General features: G+C 36.4%; 2 protein-coding genes and 1 long non-coding RNA gene across 3 annotated transcripts in view; 1 reads left to right on the top strand and 2 right to left on the bottom strand.

Moving 5' to 3' along the window:
• Window positions 1-2,866: 2,866 nt before the first annotated feature.
• On the bottom strand, window positions 2,867-10,545 carry GIN1 (gypsy retrotransposon integrase 1). The gene is given in 11 exon segments (XM_087954229.1): window positions 2,867-2,895; window positions 6,152-6,262; window positions 7,755-7,818; window positions 7,820-7,891; window positions 7,894-7,953; window positions 7,955-8,017; window positions 9,212-9,320; window positions 9,367-9,548; window positions 9,622-9,702; window positions 9,704-9,829; window positions 10,525-10,545. Coding segments are annotated over 11 exon segments (918 nt in total).
• Window positions 10,546-10,900: 355 nt separating this feature from the next.
• Window positions 10,901-14,822, bottom strand: LOC148132522 (uncharacterized). Its single transcript, XR_015748123.1, has 3 exons — window positions 14,724-14,822; window positions 14,244-14,318; window positions 10,901-12,094 (listed from the first exon to the last, which is right to left on the bottom strand). It is a non-coding gene; the product is annotated as an uncharacterized LOC148132522 (long non-coding RNA).
• PPIP5K2 (diphosphoinositol pentakisphosphate kinase 2) overlaps window positions 14,707-14,842 on the top strand; it is a 70,589-nt gene continuing 70,453 nt past the window's right edge. Inside the window, exon 1 of the mRNA XM_087958099.1 lies at window positions 14,707-14,830. The gene's annotated coding sequence lies outside the window, so the exon portion shown is untranslated. The remainder of the gene's footprint in view (window positions 14,831-14,842) is intronic.

The following is a 14,842-nucleotide window of genomic DNA, read 5'->3' as shown; positions in this document are numbered from 1 at the left end:
AGATACTGATAGACTCTTTTGTATTTCACAACTTAAGAAATAAAATTAAATATTGAAATATTCTCTTCTTTTTCAAGAAATTCTGGCCACATCTGTTTTAACAAGGGATCCCATGCAAAATTATCCATATCGTTCCCAAAGAAAGTAGAGATCAAAAATAGAAACCTTTCTATCTTTAAGGGTTGTATTACTATCAATTTAATTTTAAGAGCAGCAATATAAAGCTTAAAAAATATTGTTTGAAAGATTATTTTTCATAGAAAGAGATGACAATTGTGTGCATATGTCTAGATCTATTGTTCTTGATGTTTGAAAATAAGTTTCTTGAAGCAATTCAAACAAAGGTGGAAGCAAAATTTATTTACATAACAAAATTGTAACAAAAGAGATTTGTTGATTGTTTTTCTATATCTTTGTAAAACCAACATTATGCAAAGAGAATAATTGGAAGGAGAAAGTAAATAAGCTCTTTCGAGTGGAGCAGAAAATATGCAGAATATTAGAATTTTCTCAGCCATTCTCCCTTTTTTTCTGATCCTTAAAGTCTATATAACTTTCACAAATGTTTAGTTTATTTGGCCATTCTGTGTACTTTTAGCAAAATCAAAATAAATATTGTCCCCATATGAGTAATGCTGTGCAAGATATTGCAATAATATATTAACTCTTCACACATACACACCCCAAAAAAGAAAGTAAATGTCCAATTATGCACAAACAGGTTTGCTTTTACAAGCATACCTCAAAGCACCTTTAGCAGGAATTTTAGTGACAAATAGGAAAAGTAGAGTTATCAGGCCAGAACAAGAGGAAGAGTCTTGTCAGCAGTGGAGATGGCTATAGAAAGGGAGTTGTAGCTGCAGTAAACCAAGTAATGAATTGTTTACATTTGTTGCTGAAGTGTAACACTTTTCATTATCTCTAATATTGGGGCTATGAAACCTGATCAGATTCTACTGATGGGCTGATAGATACTATAGCATTTGAAATTATCTAGGATCCCACCCTCTATTCACAACAGTAGATAAGGCCCAAGGCTCCACAGACACGCCTGCCAACCTAAGCATCATGCAGTTACCTGAAGGTGTTCTAATTATGTGGAATTACCATCCCAATTAAACAGCTGTCCTTGCCATCAAATATCATTAGGTGGAAATTGGTTCCCTGGGAGGCATCTTGATTAAGTCGTGTTTTCCAATTAAGCAGAGCACTAAAGTAGTTAATCAGAATTTATAGATCAATGGAGTAGCATGGTATAGTGTCTATATAGTTCCCCCCATCCTTATCCTACCTCTCATAGCTTGATTTATGAGTATTCCTTCAATCCATAATGTCTAGCTATCACTTCTGATGTACTAATTCCTGCAACCCCAAATCCGGATGACAAACATGCTATTTATAAAAGATGCAAGACAAATTAAAGTGTTAGCTTTACATCTGAAACCAGGGTTGCTTGGAAAAGTTTGATGCTATTTACAATGCAACATCAAGATTAAACCAAGTTTTCTCTTTCTTACTATAACTGCAGTTTTGCCTGATTATAGCAGCAGCATTTGGACGAGAAGTGAGAGAACATTGATTTCTGTTGCAATTAAAAGTAACTTAATATTGAAACAGGAATTCAATAAAATACAGTATATTCTACATTATGCTCGAGGAGCTAATACAGTTTTTAATTAGATCAATAGTTCCAACCTCTCCCTATCTGAGGAGTTACAATGGCCATTGGAAGATTATGCAGTCCATGTAGATGTTATCCTTCAAAAACTGATCCATAACCAAGTAGATTACCAATGGGCAGTTTTTGTAGCCAAAAATAATAGCAAATTTAAAAGGTTGGATAAGAAATAAAACAGCAACAGTATAAAGGTAATAAATTATTTCAGGTCTTGTTGCCATGCTCAAAACACACAATTTACCATGCTTCTTATAGCTTCCTGCTCCCAAGCATGGATCTAAAAAGCAAAAATGCAATGAAGCAATAACATAAAATATAAATAAATATGAAGGGTGACCTAGTGCTTTGTTTGAAAAATATGCCTACTTGTCTGGAAAACTTAAACCGAGTAGGAGTTTAAGAATGTGGACTAGAGGAAAGCCCTTCCTATGATTTGCAATTAATCAAGTTCTATGCAGCAACTGTTCTCTTAACAGATAGGTCTCCCAGAAGAAATTTTTAGGTAAATGGAAATGCTGCTCAAAGTACAAATATAACAGCCTAAATTTTGGCAAAATATGTGACTAGGAAGTTGGAAAAACTTGTCTAGGTCACCTAGCTGCTATTTTCTATGAAACTCACAGTAAATTAATCTAGTGAGTGAGAATTAGTTATGCTGTCATTAGTCATCCCAATGATCAGCTGAATTAGTTCTCCTGCAGGGAATAGGTACAGTATACATCTCATAGTCAATGGTACCTTTTAACCAATCTTAGATTTATCTTCTTGCTGTAGTATTGGCTAAGACTATTGTGATACTAAATGCTGCACCCACTATGCTTGATCTCAGCTAAAAGGCCCAGAAGCCCGGAGACTCAGTGAGTGATTGACACCTAGTGGTAAAGAAGACAAAGAATAACATATATTTTGCACTGAATACAGAATGAAGCTTTACTGTCATACTAATTCCACCAAAGTCAATCAAACTACCTTGTTTTTTCTAATTTGTGTAATGATGCATCAGGAGCTTGATTGCTTATCAGTTATAGGTTTAATGTTCAACAATTATTTAAACAATATAAATAAGCTTTATATGCTTGCTCATATACTGTAGAACAGACCCAAGTTTATTACATTCTCTTTTTTCTCCAAAATAATTTATCATAAACGCTGATAAAATACAAATTTACTGTGGGACTTTTTTGTATATTAGCTCCCAGCAACCCCATCCAGCATGGCTAAAAACAAAAATGCAGTAAGTTTTAGGACAAATGATCATCCCAATTGATTGGATAATAATCCAAACACAAATTATTATATATTATAAATTTGTGCTAAGATGAATGTTGCATTAGGTACAACAGTTGTGTACTATAGAGAGTTTATGCTACCCAATTGAATTAGTATTTATTCTAGTCTAAGATGGATAGATAGATAAATAGATGGGTGTAATATTTGAATTGCTGTAGAAACTGACTTTCTTTTGAAACTTGAGGAATTAGTGTATCTAAGTCTCCAAACTCAGATATTAATGGCCAGAAATCTCACAGCAGGACAGTGGTGTCGAATCAAAAAAGCAATCATACCAAGACTTGAGCCATGGAAAATTACTTCTAAGTGAGAAAATATGCCCGTGGGAATCTGCAGGTAATTGACTATTTATTAATGCAAATATTCCCTGGAAACAGAACAGCTAGCAATCAGGGCAAACTCTTAACCATGACTCTTCTCAGTTTTCCATGGATTTATTTTTTCTATAGACTGCCCTCACCTATAGTCTGAAATTACACAATAAAGAAGTAGAGCCAGTGCAACTTTAGATAATACAAGACTGTTTGTGTTCAATTTCTTTTCTCTAAGTTATTTACATAGAGGCTCTAAGGCAGTGATGATAAAACTATGACATTTTGTGACATGGCAGCATTCACCAACATCCGACAACTATTTTTAAAAGCAGGGCCCATTCTCGCATGATTTTGCGGGGTTACAGATGCTGTACAAGGATGGGGTGTGCTCTTGCACAGCCTCCAGAAACTTCATGAAAAGGCTGTGCTCTCATGTTGCCTCTGGAACCTGAGAATGCGATACACTTTTGCAGTTTTTGAAGGCCTCAGAAGACCATTCCCTTTTTGCGGTTCTCCAAAGCTGCTTCAAGAACAAAGGCCTTGTGTGACGCAAAAGAACCTCACCCAGGCTGCAGGCTGGAATGGAACAACTCGCCATGGGCAACTCGCTTCAGGACAACTCACCACAGGACAATTCAACAAATACAAAAGTTAATTTTGATGGAACTGTGGCCAATAATAATAAAATAAAGTTAATTCAGAAATATAAGTTACAATAATTTCAATGAAAATGTGCTTACGAATAATAAAAGCACCTGAATGAAATGATTAATACAGTGTTGAATTGTCCCCTGGTGAGTTGTCCTGTGGTGGGTTGGCTGTGGTGAGTTGTCCTAGACCCCCACATGAGTCTGTCAACAGAAAGAAAACACTTCTACAGGTAAGCAGCATGTAGCAGATCCTGGAGACTGCTAGACTGCAGCAGCGATTGCACAAGAGCATGGTTGGACCTTTCATGCCATTTCTAGAGGCTGTGCAGGAATGGAGTGTGGTTTTTGAATGGCAGCAGTGGTACGAGGGCTGAAGTGAAAGCCTGGGCCTCTATTTCAGAACCAGCCTTGGTGCTGCCGCCAAGTGCCGCTGTTCAAGGTGGCCCATATGGGGGTGAGGAGGGATAGGGAATTATTTCTCTTTTTTGGAGGGAGGAGGGTAATAATCCAGCAGAATTAAGTTAGGCATTTTCCAGATTTTTGACATGCTTGAGACCAAAAGACAAGGGAAACTGCATCTAAAATGAAAAATGTGTCATTTCTTGAAATATAGCTCTGAATGGTAAAATCATATTTCAATGTTTCATTTCAGTGGAATGCACTTTTTTTAAAAAAAATTATGAAATGCTTAAACTCTTAACTCTTGCTTAAAGAAATGGATTTGGGACACAGAATGAATTTGCAAACAATTGTTTACCTTACTGGCTCTTTATCTTTGAAATTAAGATACCTAAATTTATCTTGTATTCTTTATCAGGCTAGGAAAGGAACAGTGAGATTAAAAGGAAGTATTAGTTTTCTTCAGTTATTATTTATGTGATGGCTTGAAAGGTTCCAGATAATTTTCTTGAACTATTTGAGAATAGGGTTTTGCTAATTGCTTAGCTCAGAAAACATGGCAGGGGAGGGGAACAATTTTCTTAGAATGTTTTCTCCTAGGTTGTAAACCTTTGGTTCAGATCTGAATATATTTGCCACGATGTAAAAAAGACTCTAGAAAGAATGCAGAGAAGAGCAACAAAGATGATTGGAGGACCGGAGGCTAAAACATATAAAGAATGGTTGCTGGATTTGGGTATGTCAATGGACACTTATAATCTGTTATATTGGCATATTTTATAGTAATAGCTTTTTTAAAATTGAAGTACGGCAAATTCAGACATATTGATGTGTTTGAGGTGTGTGTGTGTATGTGTGTGTTCTTTAGAAATCTTTAAATATTTATCTTTATTTTTCAAAGGAACTTACAACTATTTTTATCCCTTGATGATTCTGGATAAAATCTGCAAAGCAGAGTTAACTATTTCTGGACAAGTTTCAGAAGAGTAGTCTAAACCAGAGGTGTCAAACTCAAGGCCCGCAGAGCTGCCCTGGAAACAGCGAAAGTCTGGCCCACAATGGCTCTACCAGCGAAAATAGAGCTCGGGAGAGCCGCACATGGCCCTCCCGAGCTCTGTTTTTGGCCAAGACGGTCTCCTACAGCCCTCTGCCAGCAAAAACAGAGCTCAGGGGGCTCCGTTTTGCTGGCAGAGGGCTGCAGAAGGCCGTCCCAACTGAAAACAAAGCTCAGGAGCCCATTTTTGCTGGCAGAGCACTTGTGCAACAGGGCCGACACAAGTGATTTCAAGCTGGCCATGCCCACCCTGGCAACACCCACCCCTGGCCCACTGAGGTCAAACACAACTCTGATGCAACTCTCAATTAAATTGAGTTTGACAACCACACATACTCATAGTTTAGACCAGGGGTGTCCAACCTTGGCAACTTTAAGACTTGTGGACTTCAACTCCCAGAATTCCTCAGCCAGCAAAGCTGGCTGAGGAAATCTGGGAGTTGAAATCCACAATCTTAAAGTTGCCAAGGTTGACACCTGGTTTAGACCCTGGTCTAAACTATGAGTATGAGTGATTGTAGCAGCTGTCCCTAGAGCAGCCCAGTGAATAGAAAATGAAACACAGACTTAGTAATTTGCATTCAACTTACAAGTTTAGAAAGCATTTTTTTCTTATGAAGTCTACACCATATTTTATTCAGGTTGCCTTATAAGTCCAAAAGAAATGCAGACCATTGCTTGGTATTTAAAGGAGTAGTTTGGATGTGCAAATTCCAAATATGTTTACTCTCTGAAAAAAGAAGGGCCTTCCTCAGGAAGGATATACCATGGGCAGAACTAATAGGTCCTTTTGCTCTGCCCTGCTTTGTGGATGTTTCCAATGAACCAATGTTGTCACAATCAACCACAACGTCATTTTTTCAGACATAACTGCTATCTGCAACAGACAAAGATCGACACCATAGGTGTTAAACTCACAGCATCACATTGCCATCGTGGCCCTTTTGCGATGTTTTTCACATTCACGGAGCTGAGGTGGGAGTGGCCTGTGTGATGCATCCGGCCTCTAGGCTGCCAGTTTGACACCCCTGATCTACACTAAAGGTACAATCCCTGATCTACACTAAAGGTACAATCTCATCATAAGTATTAACAGATTAGAAATTCCACTGACTGTGCTTTAGTTTGGCAGTACGGATGATAAATGTCTCTAAATTACAAAAAATCAGAAAACGAAAACAAAGCCCAAAATATATATTACATTTCATATAAGAACAGCAAGAACAATAAAGCAGGACAGGCAATTCTTTCTTTCATTTTATGGCGGGCACAAGCAATCTTAAATATTTCCATTAAAAACTGGAAACAAAGTAAAAAAGACTGATATGTAGAAAGTTTTCTCGAACGCACTGTACATAGTAAAAGTAATGACTGCGGATACACTGCAAGCTGTATGTTATAGAAAGCCAAAATCATTAGCTTTCTATAACACATTTTCATACATTGTCCTTCTTTAATTATGTAACTACATATTCATTATTTCTTCATAGAAATAAATTAAGAGAACATTTATTCATTTAAGAATCCTAGCAATTAAACTGGCCACGGAGAAGATTCTTTCTAAAATAATAAATAAATAATTCACTAGTACATTTTATAGAAGCCCACAAAAATACACACATTCTGTGTTGCAAATAGATCTTTAGACTATGTTACTATTTGGCTTCTTTCTAATGATCATGTTCAGTGATTCATTACTAATTTAAAGGGAATGAAACAACACAAGAGAAAAATGAAATTGCTGAATCTATCACAACTAAGCTAGTATTTAAAATTAAATATTTCTATAATTTTCTCTGAAGTAGTACAAAAAATAAATCAAAAACCTCTTCTGTGAAGTACTTACTGACATCAAGATATTCATCCCCTCAATAAAAGAATAAAATAGTTTAAGAGGTACCAACAGAGGCATTCAAAAATCCATTATTTTCACTGGCTAGATGAGACAAAATGATTTAAATTTAGGGAAGAAATAAAGACAAGAGGCATCTTTTATATCTTATTTAGTACTGGTGCGCTGTCATCAGAAATTATGTAAAGCAATAATAATAATAAAATCCAGAGCTCTTAGCAATTGCTGTTAGTGGACAGTATCTATTCACGTGACTTAATTTTTTCTCTCTCTCTCACACACACACACACACTTACACAAAACTAATTTCATGGAATAAATGTTTTTTTTTTAAAGAAACGATAACTTGGAAGAAAAGTATTGCCAACTGGGGGCAGAGTAGAAGCATAAGATCAGACTATGTTGTTGTTGTTTTTAAGGGTGCAGAATTGGCTTTTCATTTACACAGCTCTATAATAAAACTCTTCCCCCACCCAAAGAATCCGAAACAACAACTTTTACTTTGATTACGTGATACTTTTATAGATAGTTTGAGATATTTTGATGGATCGTTTCAATTTTGAGCCTGCAGCATCTCTTGGGTATTGCACATCCATTATTAGTGATGTGGTCTATAATGCAGGAAGCCAACCTATTCAGTCGGAAATGTGGAAGCACCCATCTTTGCATTGTTTTATTTTATTTTGTCTAAGGACATCATATTTAACTTTAAGGGGAAAAATGATTCAACTGTTCAGGCTTTTTTCTAATGTGAGCCTTGTTCCTTCTCTGGATCCATATCTATTTTTTTCAAATTCTAAAAAATTAAAGAATCTTTTAGTTAGACTATTTTGGTGGAAGGTATACAGAGATTAATATGTGATTTCAGAATATATGATACATATAAACTTAGTGCAATCGTTCTGTTTCACTATGTGTGGGTATAAAACATACATTCATTCTTGGTTATATGTGTCAAATAACTGATCAGTCTCTATTTTCTGTCTAAAATAATTCCTGTAGATGATGGTGCTATACTTAATATATATAAGATTCTTGGTTTTGAGCATTTGTCAAGAATTAAAATTAGATCTATGTTAGATTGTAGTGCATAGAGGATAACTTGTAATTCTTAGCTTAAAAAATGTTGCAAGAAGTACCACCCATTTTTTCATATAACATTTTTGGCTTCCTCCCTATGGAACTTATTAAAAACTGTATCATAAACCCATGTTTAAGCAAGAACAGGTAACATGCCATTTTTCATAATCTGATAAAATTTGGCCTTCAGAAACTTTCATGCAAGTTCCAAACATTATGAACTCCAGATAAAAGCATATAAAAGGGTTTGAATAGACTGCAAAATGCCCTGCCAGTCCTTCTATCCCAGCTGTCCCTTTTCTTCGCCTTCCACTCTTCCAACCCTCGAGGATCTGCTAAGCTAACTTGGTGGTCTCTTTATCTCCCTCACTGTGTAAACTAATCTGTCTCTCCCAAAGGAAGGGCAACTCCCTCTTGACCAATTTCTTGAACTTTGAAATGCTCCAGGGGGCCCAAGTTGCTCCTTATGCTTCATTTTCCTATCTTTTTGCACCTTCCTGCTATCCATTTAAATCTCTCATTGTCAAGATCTTCCTATTTAACAATGTCAGTCATTCCAATTCTGATAGTGAGCTGACTGATCGCCATTCTAGCAATAGCCCAACTCCAGGCAGTTTTGCTAGCTGACAGTTCTTCTTAATTGTTGCCTAAACAAGGTGGTAGAATACCAACTGTTGGTTTCTTGCTGCCATTGTAAGTTTTAAAAATTCTCATTCTTAACAGCCAGATGATCACTCAATTCTCTGGAATGGTCTCCCAATGCTAATGGCCATCTCCAGCAAATCCTCCCTCCCCCCCCAAATAAATATGAAAAGGTCCATTGCTTTTCCTTTTCTTCATTATTAACTGGCAAATGGAGAGATATGTATGATAAATGTGTTCCAAAAATGGGACCAAAGATGGGAACACATTTTTGCCATAGATTCTGGAAGCATAGGTAAGCTTTTTGGCCATTTTAGAAGAGTATTTTAATCCTCCATTTTTAATGCTAAAAGCTGAAGGACTGCATCAAGTAAAAATCATACCACCACAGTATATTCAATGAGTACTGAATGGGTTTTATGAGATAAAGACTTAACTGGCAACTCAAAATCCTTTCCTTCATTACTTTCTTGGCTTGCTTAACTGCAGTTGCAATTCTTGTGAATATGCTTTTCCCTTCTTGTAAATTTGGTGGCATATCAGGATTTCTGTTAAACATTTTGAAATATGGTGTATCTGAATTACTGTCCTTTTTTCAAAGGATTTAAAAAGAAACACATTCTTACCTATATTGTGGTACTAAAAAAATCAGTTCATACAACAGTGTCCATACATATTGAATGAATCAAATTGAACATTTATAGTACAATAATTGGAAAATGATTGTCCAACTCGCTCCCATTTGTGGTCCATACAAAATTTGAGAAGGAAAGATGTGATTGGCTTGTTAATTTCTTTTTCATGCTTGGTTTGAGGATATGGCACTATTCATTCCTTCATCCCAAAGAGTTCAAACAGCTTACCATTGATCTTTAAGAATAGGAGGAATACTTAAAAATTCTTCATATTGCTATTGAAATAGCAACAGTCACTATGTGAGATGGGTGGCAGTACAAATATGAATAAATAAACTTGAACCTGTTGTTTATAACTGTGCTGTTGCAAACTATTAATAATTGATATATAACATGCACATATTTTCAAAACTACTATATGCAATTGTAACTGCTGAATACCTGATGTTTAAGGAACCTCTTTCATAAGCACTATTGACTGTTACTAATAAATTATGTAGGTTCAAAATCTTCAAAAATATTCTCATAACTCTAATAACATGGAGTCAGATGTATATCTTTTCATTACACAAAACATGAGTTGCAATATTTATGCTACTGTCATGAGAGCAAACCACTACTGAAATACCATTTGCCTTTTAACCATTCTAAGGAAGGGGAACATTATACTATCTCCCTTTGAATCTGTCTGACTATGGATTGATGTCAGTGGGTTTATAGCTTTCTAGACTCATGATCTTTAATTATCTTTTTTCTTCCTGAGACTCACATATATCTTTTTGGATTGGGGCATATTTTAATTTTACAAGCCTGCTCACGAAAAGCAAGACTTGAAGGGTAGAAATTAATTTATAATTTTTAAAAGGGAAGGCCCATTCAAACTCACATCTGACTATATCTGCACTAACTGGACCATCAAATTCAAATTACCCCCTTTAGAGAACTGAACATTTTGGGACTTAACATACTTTTTCTAGTAAAAGTATGTGGTTCTATGAGTAAAAACATGACATTTTCTGAGGAAAAGGGCTAGAAAAATAGTGTTTCTCAACAGATAAAATTCAAAGCCAAACAAAACTACAAGGCAATTAAATGGATTCACAACTCTCTTGAAAACTGCCTTCATAGAGGGTTCATCAATAGTTCCACATCAAATCAATGGCAGGTATTTACTGGCTTGAATAATCCATTAGAAAAATAATTTTAAAAACCATAATGCTGTCTCCTCCCCTCTCCCATCGTTGCCCTTTTGGCCACCCTACATTCCACTGATTCAGCTTGCCCTCATTCCCTCAGCAGACCTTCACCATCTTCTTCTCCTGCTAGTGACAAGATGTGCTGGCCTGCCCTTCTTCCTGAATCTCTATATAGCCTTGTCCAAATCATCAAAAAGTCAACCTGAAAGTCACCCTAGACCTATTTCTTTGATGTTTCTTTTATACATCTATGAATACATTGGCTTGCAGGAAGCTTGCTATCATTCAATTTTCAGAAACACGTCAGTCAGAAATATGTTATTATAATATTTAATAAGAAAAAGAATATAAAATGTCTACATTATTAAGAGAATCCCTTCATCTGACATTGTGCCACTATGCAACAAAGTGCTATCATCCTGATAAAGCTGGCTCAGAAACCTGCAAATTTTGCCAAGCGTACAGAAACCGAAGACAGAGACAATTAATTAGAGTGTCATCTTCACATTTTACTGGGAACACTTTTTTTCAGAAAAGAAAGCTTTATCGATAAAAAGAGCAAGAAGTAGTCAGGAATATTATTAAATAACTGCCCCTAAAAGAAAGAAGGCAGCAGAAGAAAAAATGCCTGCTGATGTTTCAATAGATCGAATATATTTGATGGAAAAAGAGAGAATACCTTTATATAGTGTATTGATATTATACATCTTCAAGATCTGGTGTGATGTAACAATTTGAAGATTATATAAAGTATTAAATAAAAAGAACAATGCGTATAGTAACCAAAGAATAAAATATGGAATACAGCCTTCAATTTAGCACCTTAGAAGATTTTCCATTAAAAAAAAAAAAAACTACACAAATGCTTAGGTTGCATATTATTCTAAATAACAAGGTCATTATATAAATAGCAACCATAACGGATGCAATTTATCACATGCTGATAACAAATTCAGCAAAAAATGACTGCTTGGATACGCTTGAATTAAGAGGTGAATCAGAAATATGTATAAGGGGAAGAAAAAATATAGGAAGATGAAACAAATGAAGATTACAATCTCATCTTCATATAAACTATGACAAAGTATTGAGTCCTTATAATATGAAGGAAGGAACAAGTGAAGGAACACTCTACAAAAAAAATAAAAAATAAAAAGATCAGAATTCATTGCCAGTTGATTTTTTTTTTAATAGAAAAGCACATCACAGAAAACGGCATTTTTAACTTCAGTCTTCCCTTCCACATGTAGTCCACTCCGTTATTAATAGTCCAAGCAAGGATTATTTATTGACCATCTTTATCACTGCAAAATATAAACGGACAAAAAAGCTTAAGAATGTTTTCCCCCTTTTTTACCCATTCCTTCGTTTTCATCACACACCAAGTATCTGAATGCCATTTTATTCTATTTGAAATCCATTGCACCATGAAATGCGGATCATTTTTGCTGCTGACCGACAACTGTTGCTTTAGCCCAGTGTTTTTCAACCTTGGTAACTTGTAGAAGTCTGGACTTCAGCTCCCAGAATATCCCAGAATATCTAGGGTGAGTTCCAGGAGTTGGAAGTCCACATATGTTATATGTTGCCAAGATTCAAAAATACTGAACCAGAAGCGCTCTTGGAGTCACAGAAGCGAGGACACCGGCGCAGATTCCTTCTTCGCGACCTTGGACCCTGCTTCGCCGCAGCAAAGAGGGCGCTTCTCCGGCAACGGATTCCTTCCGCCTCCTTTCTCTTCCGAGCCCTCCCCCTCCCCACGCTGGGAAAATCCCCCACGCAGTGGAAGGTAGGTACCACAAGTCTCAGCTTTTCATGCATAGACAGCAATCACTGCAGCGATTCAAGACATTTCTAGCGCTACGGAAGAGACGTTGAAGAAAGGGCGGGCTCCGTCGGAATCATAGAGATAAAAATATAGCCATGCCTTCCAGCTTTTTCTCCAAGGAAAATGAACCTTTGGAACAACCGTGACCTGGATGACTGAGAATGTTTACAGACTTTTAGCTATGCAATTTGGGATGAACGCTCTTCAAATGGTGTGAGAGTATGAATGGATTTCCAGAAAAATTGTAAAGGAACCATTAGCACTACTCAAGTGAGGACACATATAAACCTCCAAGTACTTCACCCTCTAAAAGGATGCAAATGACCAAGGAATATAAATCCTTCCATTGCCCACCATCCAGTCAGAACTGAAGAAGCTTCTTGGATAAGAAGTGAAACATCTTCAAAGAAAAAAGAAAATCCAGTTGCCTCCTGAAAAAGCACCTTTGGGACAATGGCCAGAAATGTGAATTCTTTCCTAGAGTAAAAGGTGCCAAAGATGAGGCTCAAGTCTTCACTATCTCTCAGGTAGACTACTGCAATTCCCGTTATATGGGGCTGTTCTTGAAGGTTACTCGGAAGTTGCTGCAGGCTTAATGCTGCTGCCCATCTCCTTTTCTTTGGGAAGGTATTTGGAGAAGGGAGGATTTCCTTAAAGTTGCACTAGTTTTTATTTAACAATATTTTGTTTAAAATGGTAAATTGTTTTGTCCTGATTTTGACTTGGCTTAATAAGTTTCATACACTGTAAGCCATTTAAATTTGCTGGAATAGGCAGACAGAAGTAACTAAATGAGTATGTTTTTGTCAATCCCTTAATACCCACACAGGGAAGAAGAAAAGCTATCTCTTAATTAAACAAAGTCAATGTAATTCACCAATCACCCATAATTAGAGATAGTCAATGCCATTAAAGAAAAATCCTGCATAGAAACAAGTTTCCTTAGAACTAGTGTATCTTATTACATCAATATAGCTCTTCCAGTAGGACTCCAATGAATTGGCTGCAAAATTCTATAGAACCGTTTATTTAGATATATAAAAATATATGTTCTGTATCATTTTGGTGCATCTAGAGGTCATTTTGATTTTTGCAACTCAGGTATGATAGCCCTCATTCCAGACTTGATGCACAAGGTTGTTTGTTATTGTTTTGAAATTAAAACAGGCTAAGCCACTCTTAATTAAGCAAAGGAATGATGCTATATGAAATATTCCAAAGTGTACATGCAACATTGCATAGTGTTTGTGGGACTGAGAAATAAATACAATAAAATGAGTACATCACAGAACAATTTTAAATATTAAAGTGTTGTATCTTATGATTCTTGATGAATATATTTTTCACGTACACTGAGCGCATATGCACCAAAGACAAATTCCTTGTGTGTCCAATCACATTTGACGAATAAAGTAAGATATCTTCAGAAGATTTTTAATCTAAAAGGCCTAAGAATATTTGTTAATGATAATAATCTAGGTTAAGAGTAAATTAGGACTACCAGATTTAGACAGAAAAAGACCAATAAATTACTAGATGTCAGCAAAGAAAACTAGTGACTGTTGGGACTTTTACAATCCCGGCTTGAAAATCCTAGAAAAGACATGAGCTCATTTATAAATAACCTTCATCCAGACCTACTACATGTTCCTTAAATTGTTTTGATGAACAGTGCCCTTTCTCAGCCCATGCTCCTTAGCCTGCAACATAGAATGAAACCCAGATTAAAAATGTACAAATTTTTATTCTAATCGAGATGAGGAAGCATATCAATTCTTTGTCCTGGCTTTAAAAAGGTAAGATTCCTTTAGCTGAACCCAATTGGGGACATCATGGCAACGTTTTTCTTGGCAATAATATGGGAATATACTACTTTCCTTGTAGTTTTTTTTTTATCGACTTGGCGGTCTAGCGCTGACATTTTCCGGTCGTCCGGCCTCCAAACTCTGATCCGAGTTTTTGACCTTCGGCAAGGTCGGCTAAAAGCGCAGCCACTTGCGGTTCCCGGACAGCCCAGTTAAGAGTTAGAATTACACCCCTAAGTTCTTCCTCGACCCGCGAATGGACACGCAGGAAGAAAAAGAAAAAAAAGTCTCGAAAGGAACCTGGAAGTCCTTGATGCGGCCGATAGAGGCATCACTCTTCCGAACAATCTTTACGGCCGACATTATGACGCAGAGGAGGGAGGCGGAGAAAGAACAGCGGGTCAAGGGTAAGAAGGGGC

The sequence above is a fragment of the Notechis scutatus genome, chromosome 2 (assembly GCF_049901735.1).
Source record: "Notechis scutatus isolate UNSWTSFEM ecotype Mainland chromosome 2, rNotScu1.2, whole genome shotgun sequence".
NCBI lineage: Eukaryota > Metazoa > Chordata > Lepidosauria > Squamata > Elapidae > Notechis > Notechis scutatus.
The sequence above is the reverse complement of the archived record's forward strand: the minus strand, read 5'-3'. Positions and strand labels throughout refer to the sequence as shown.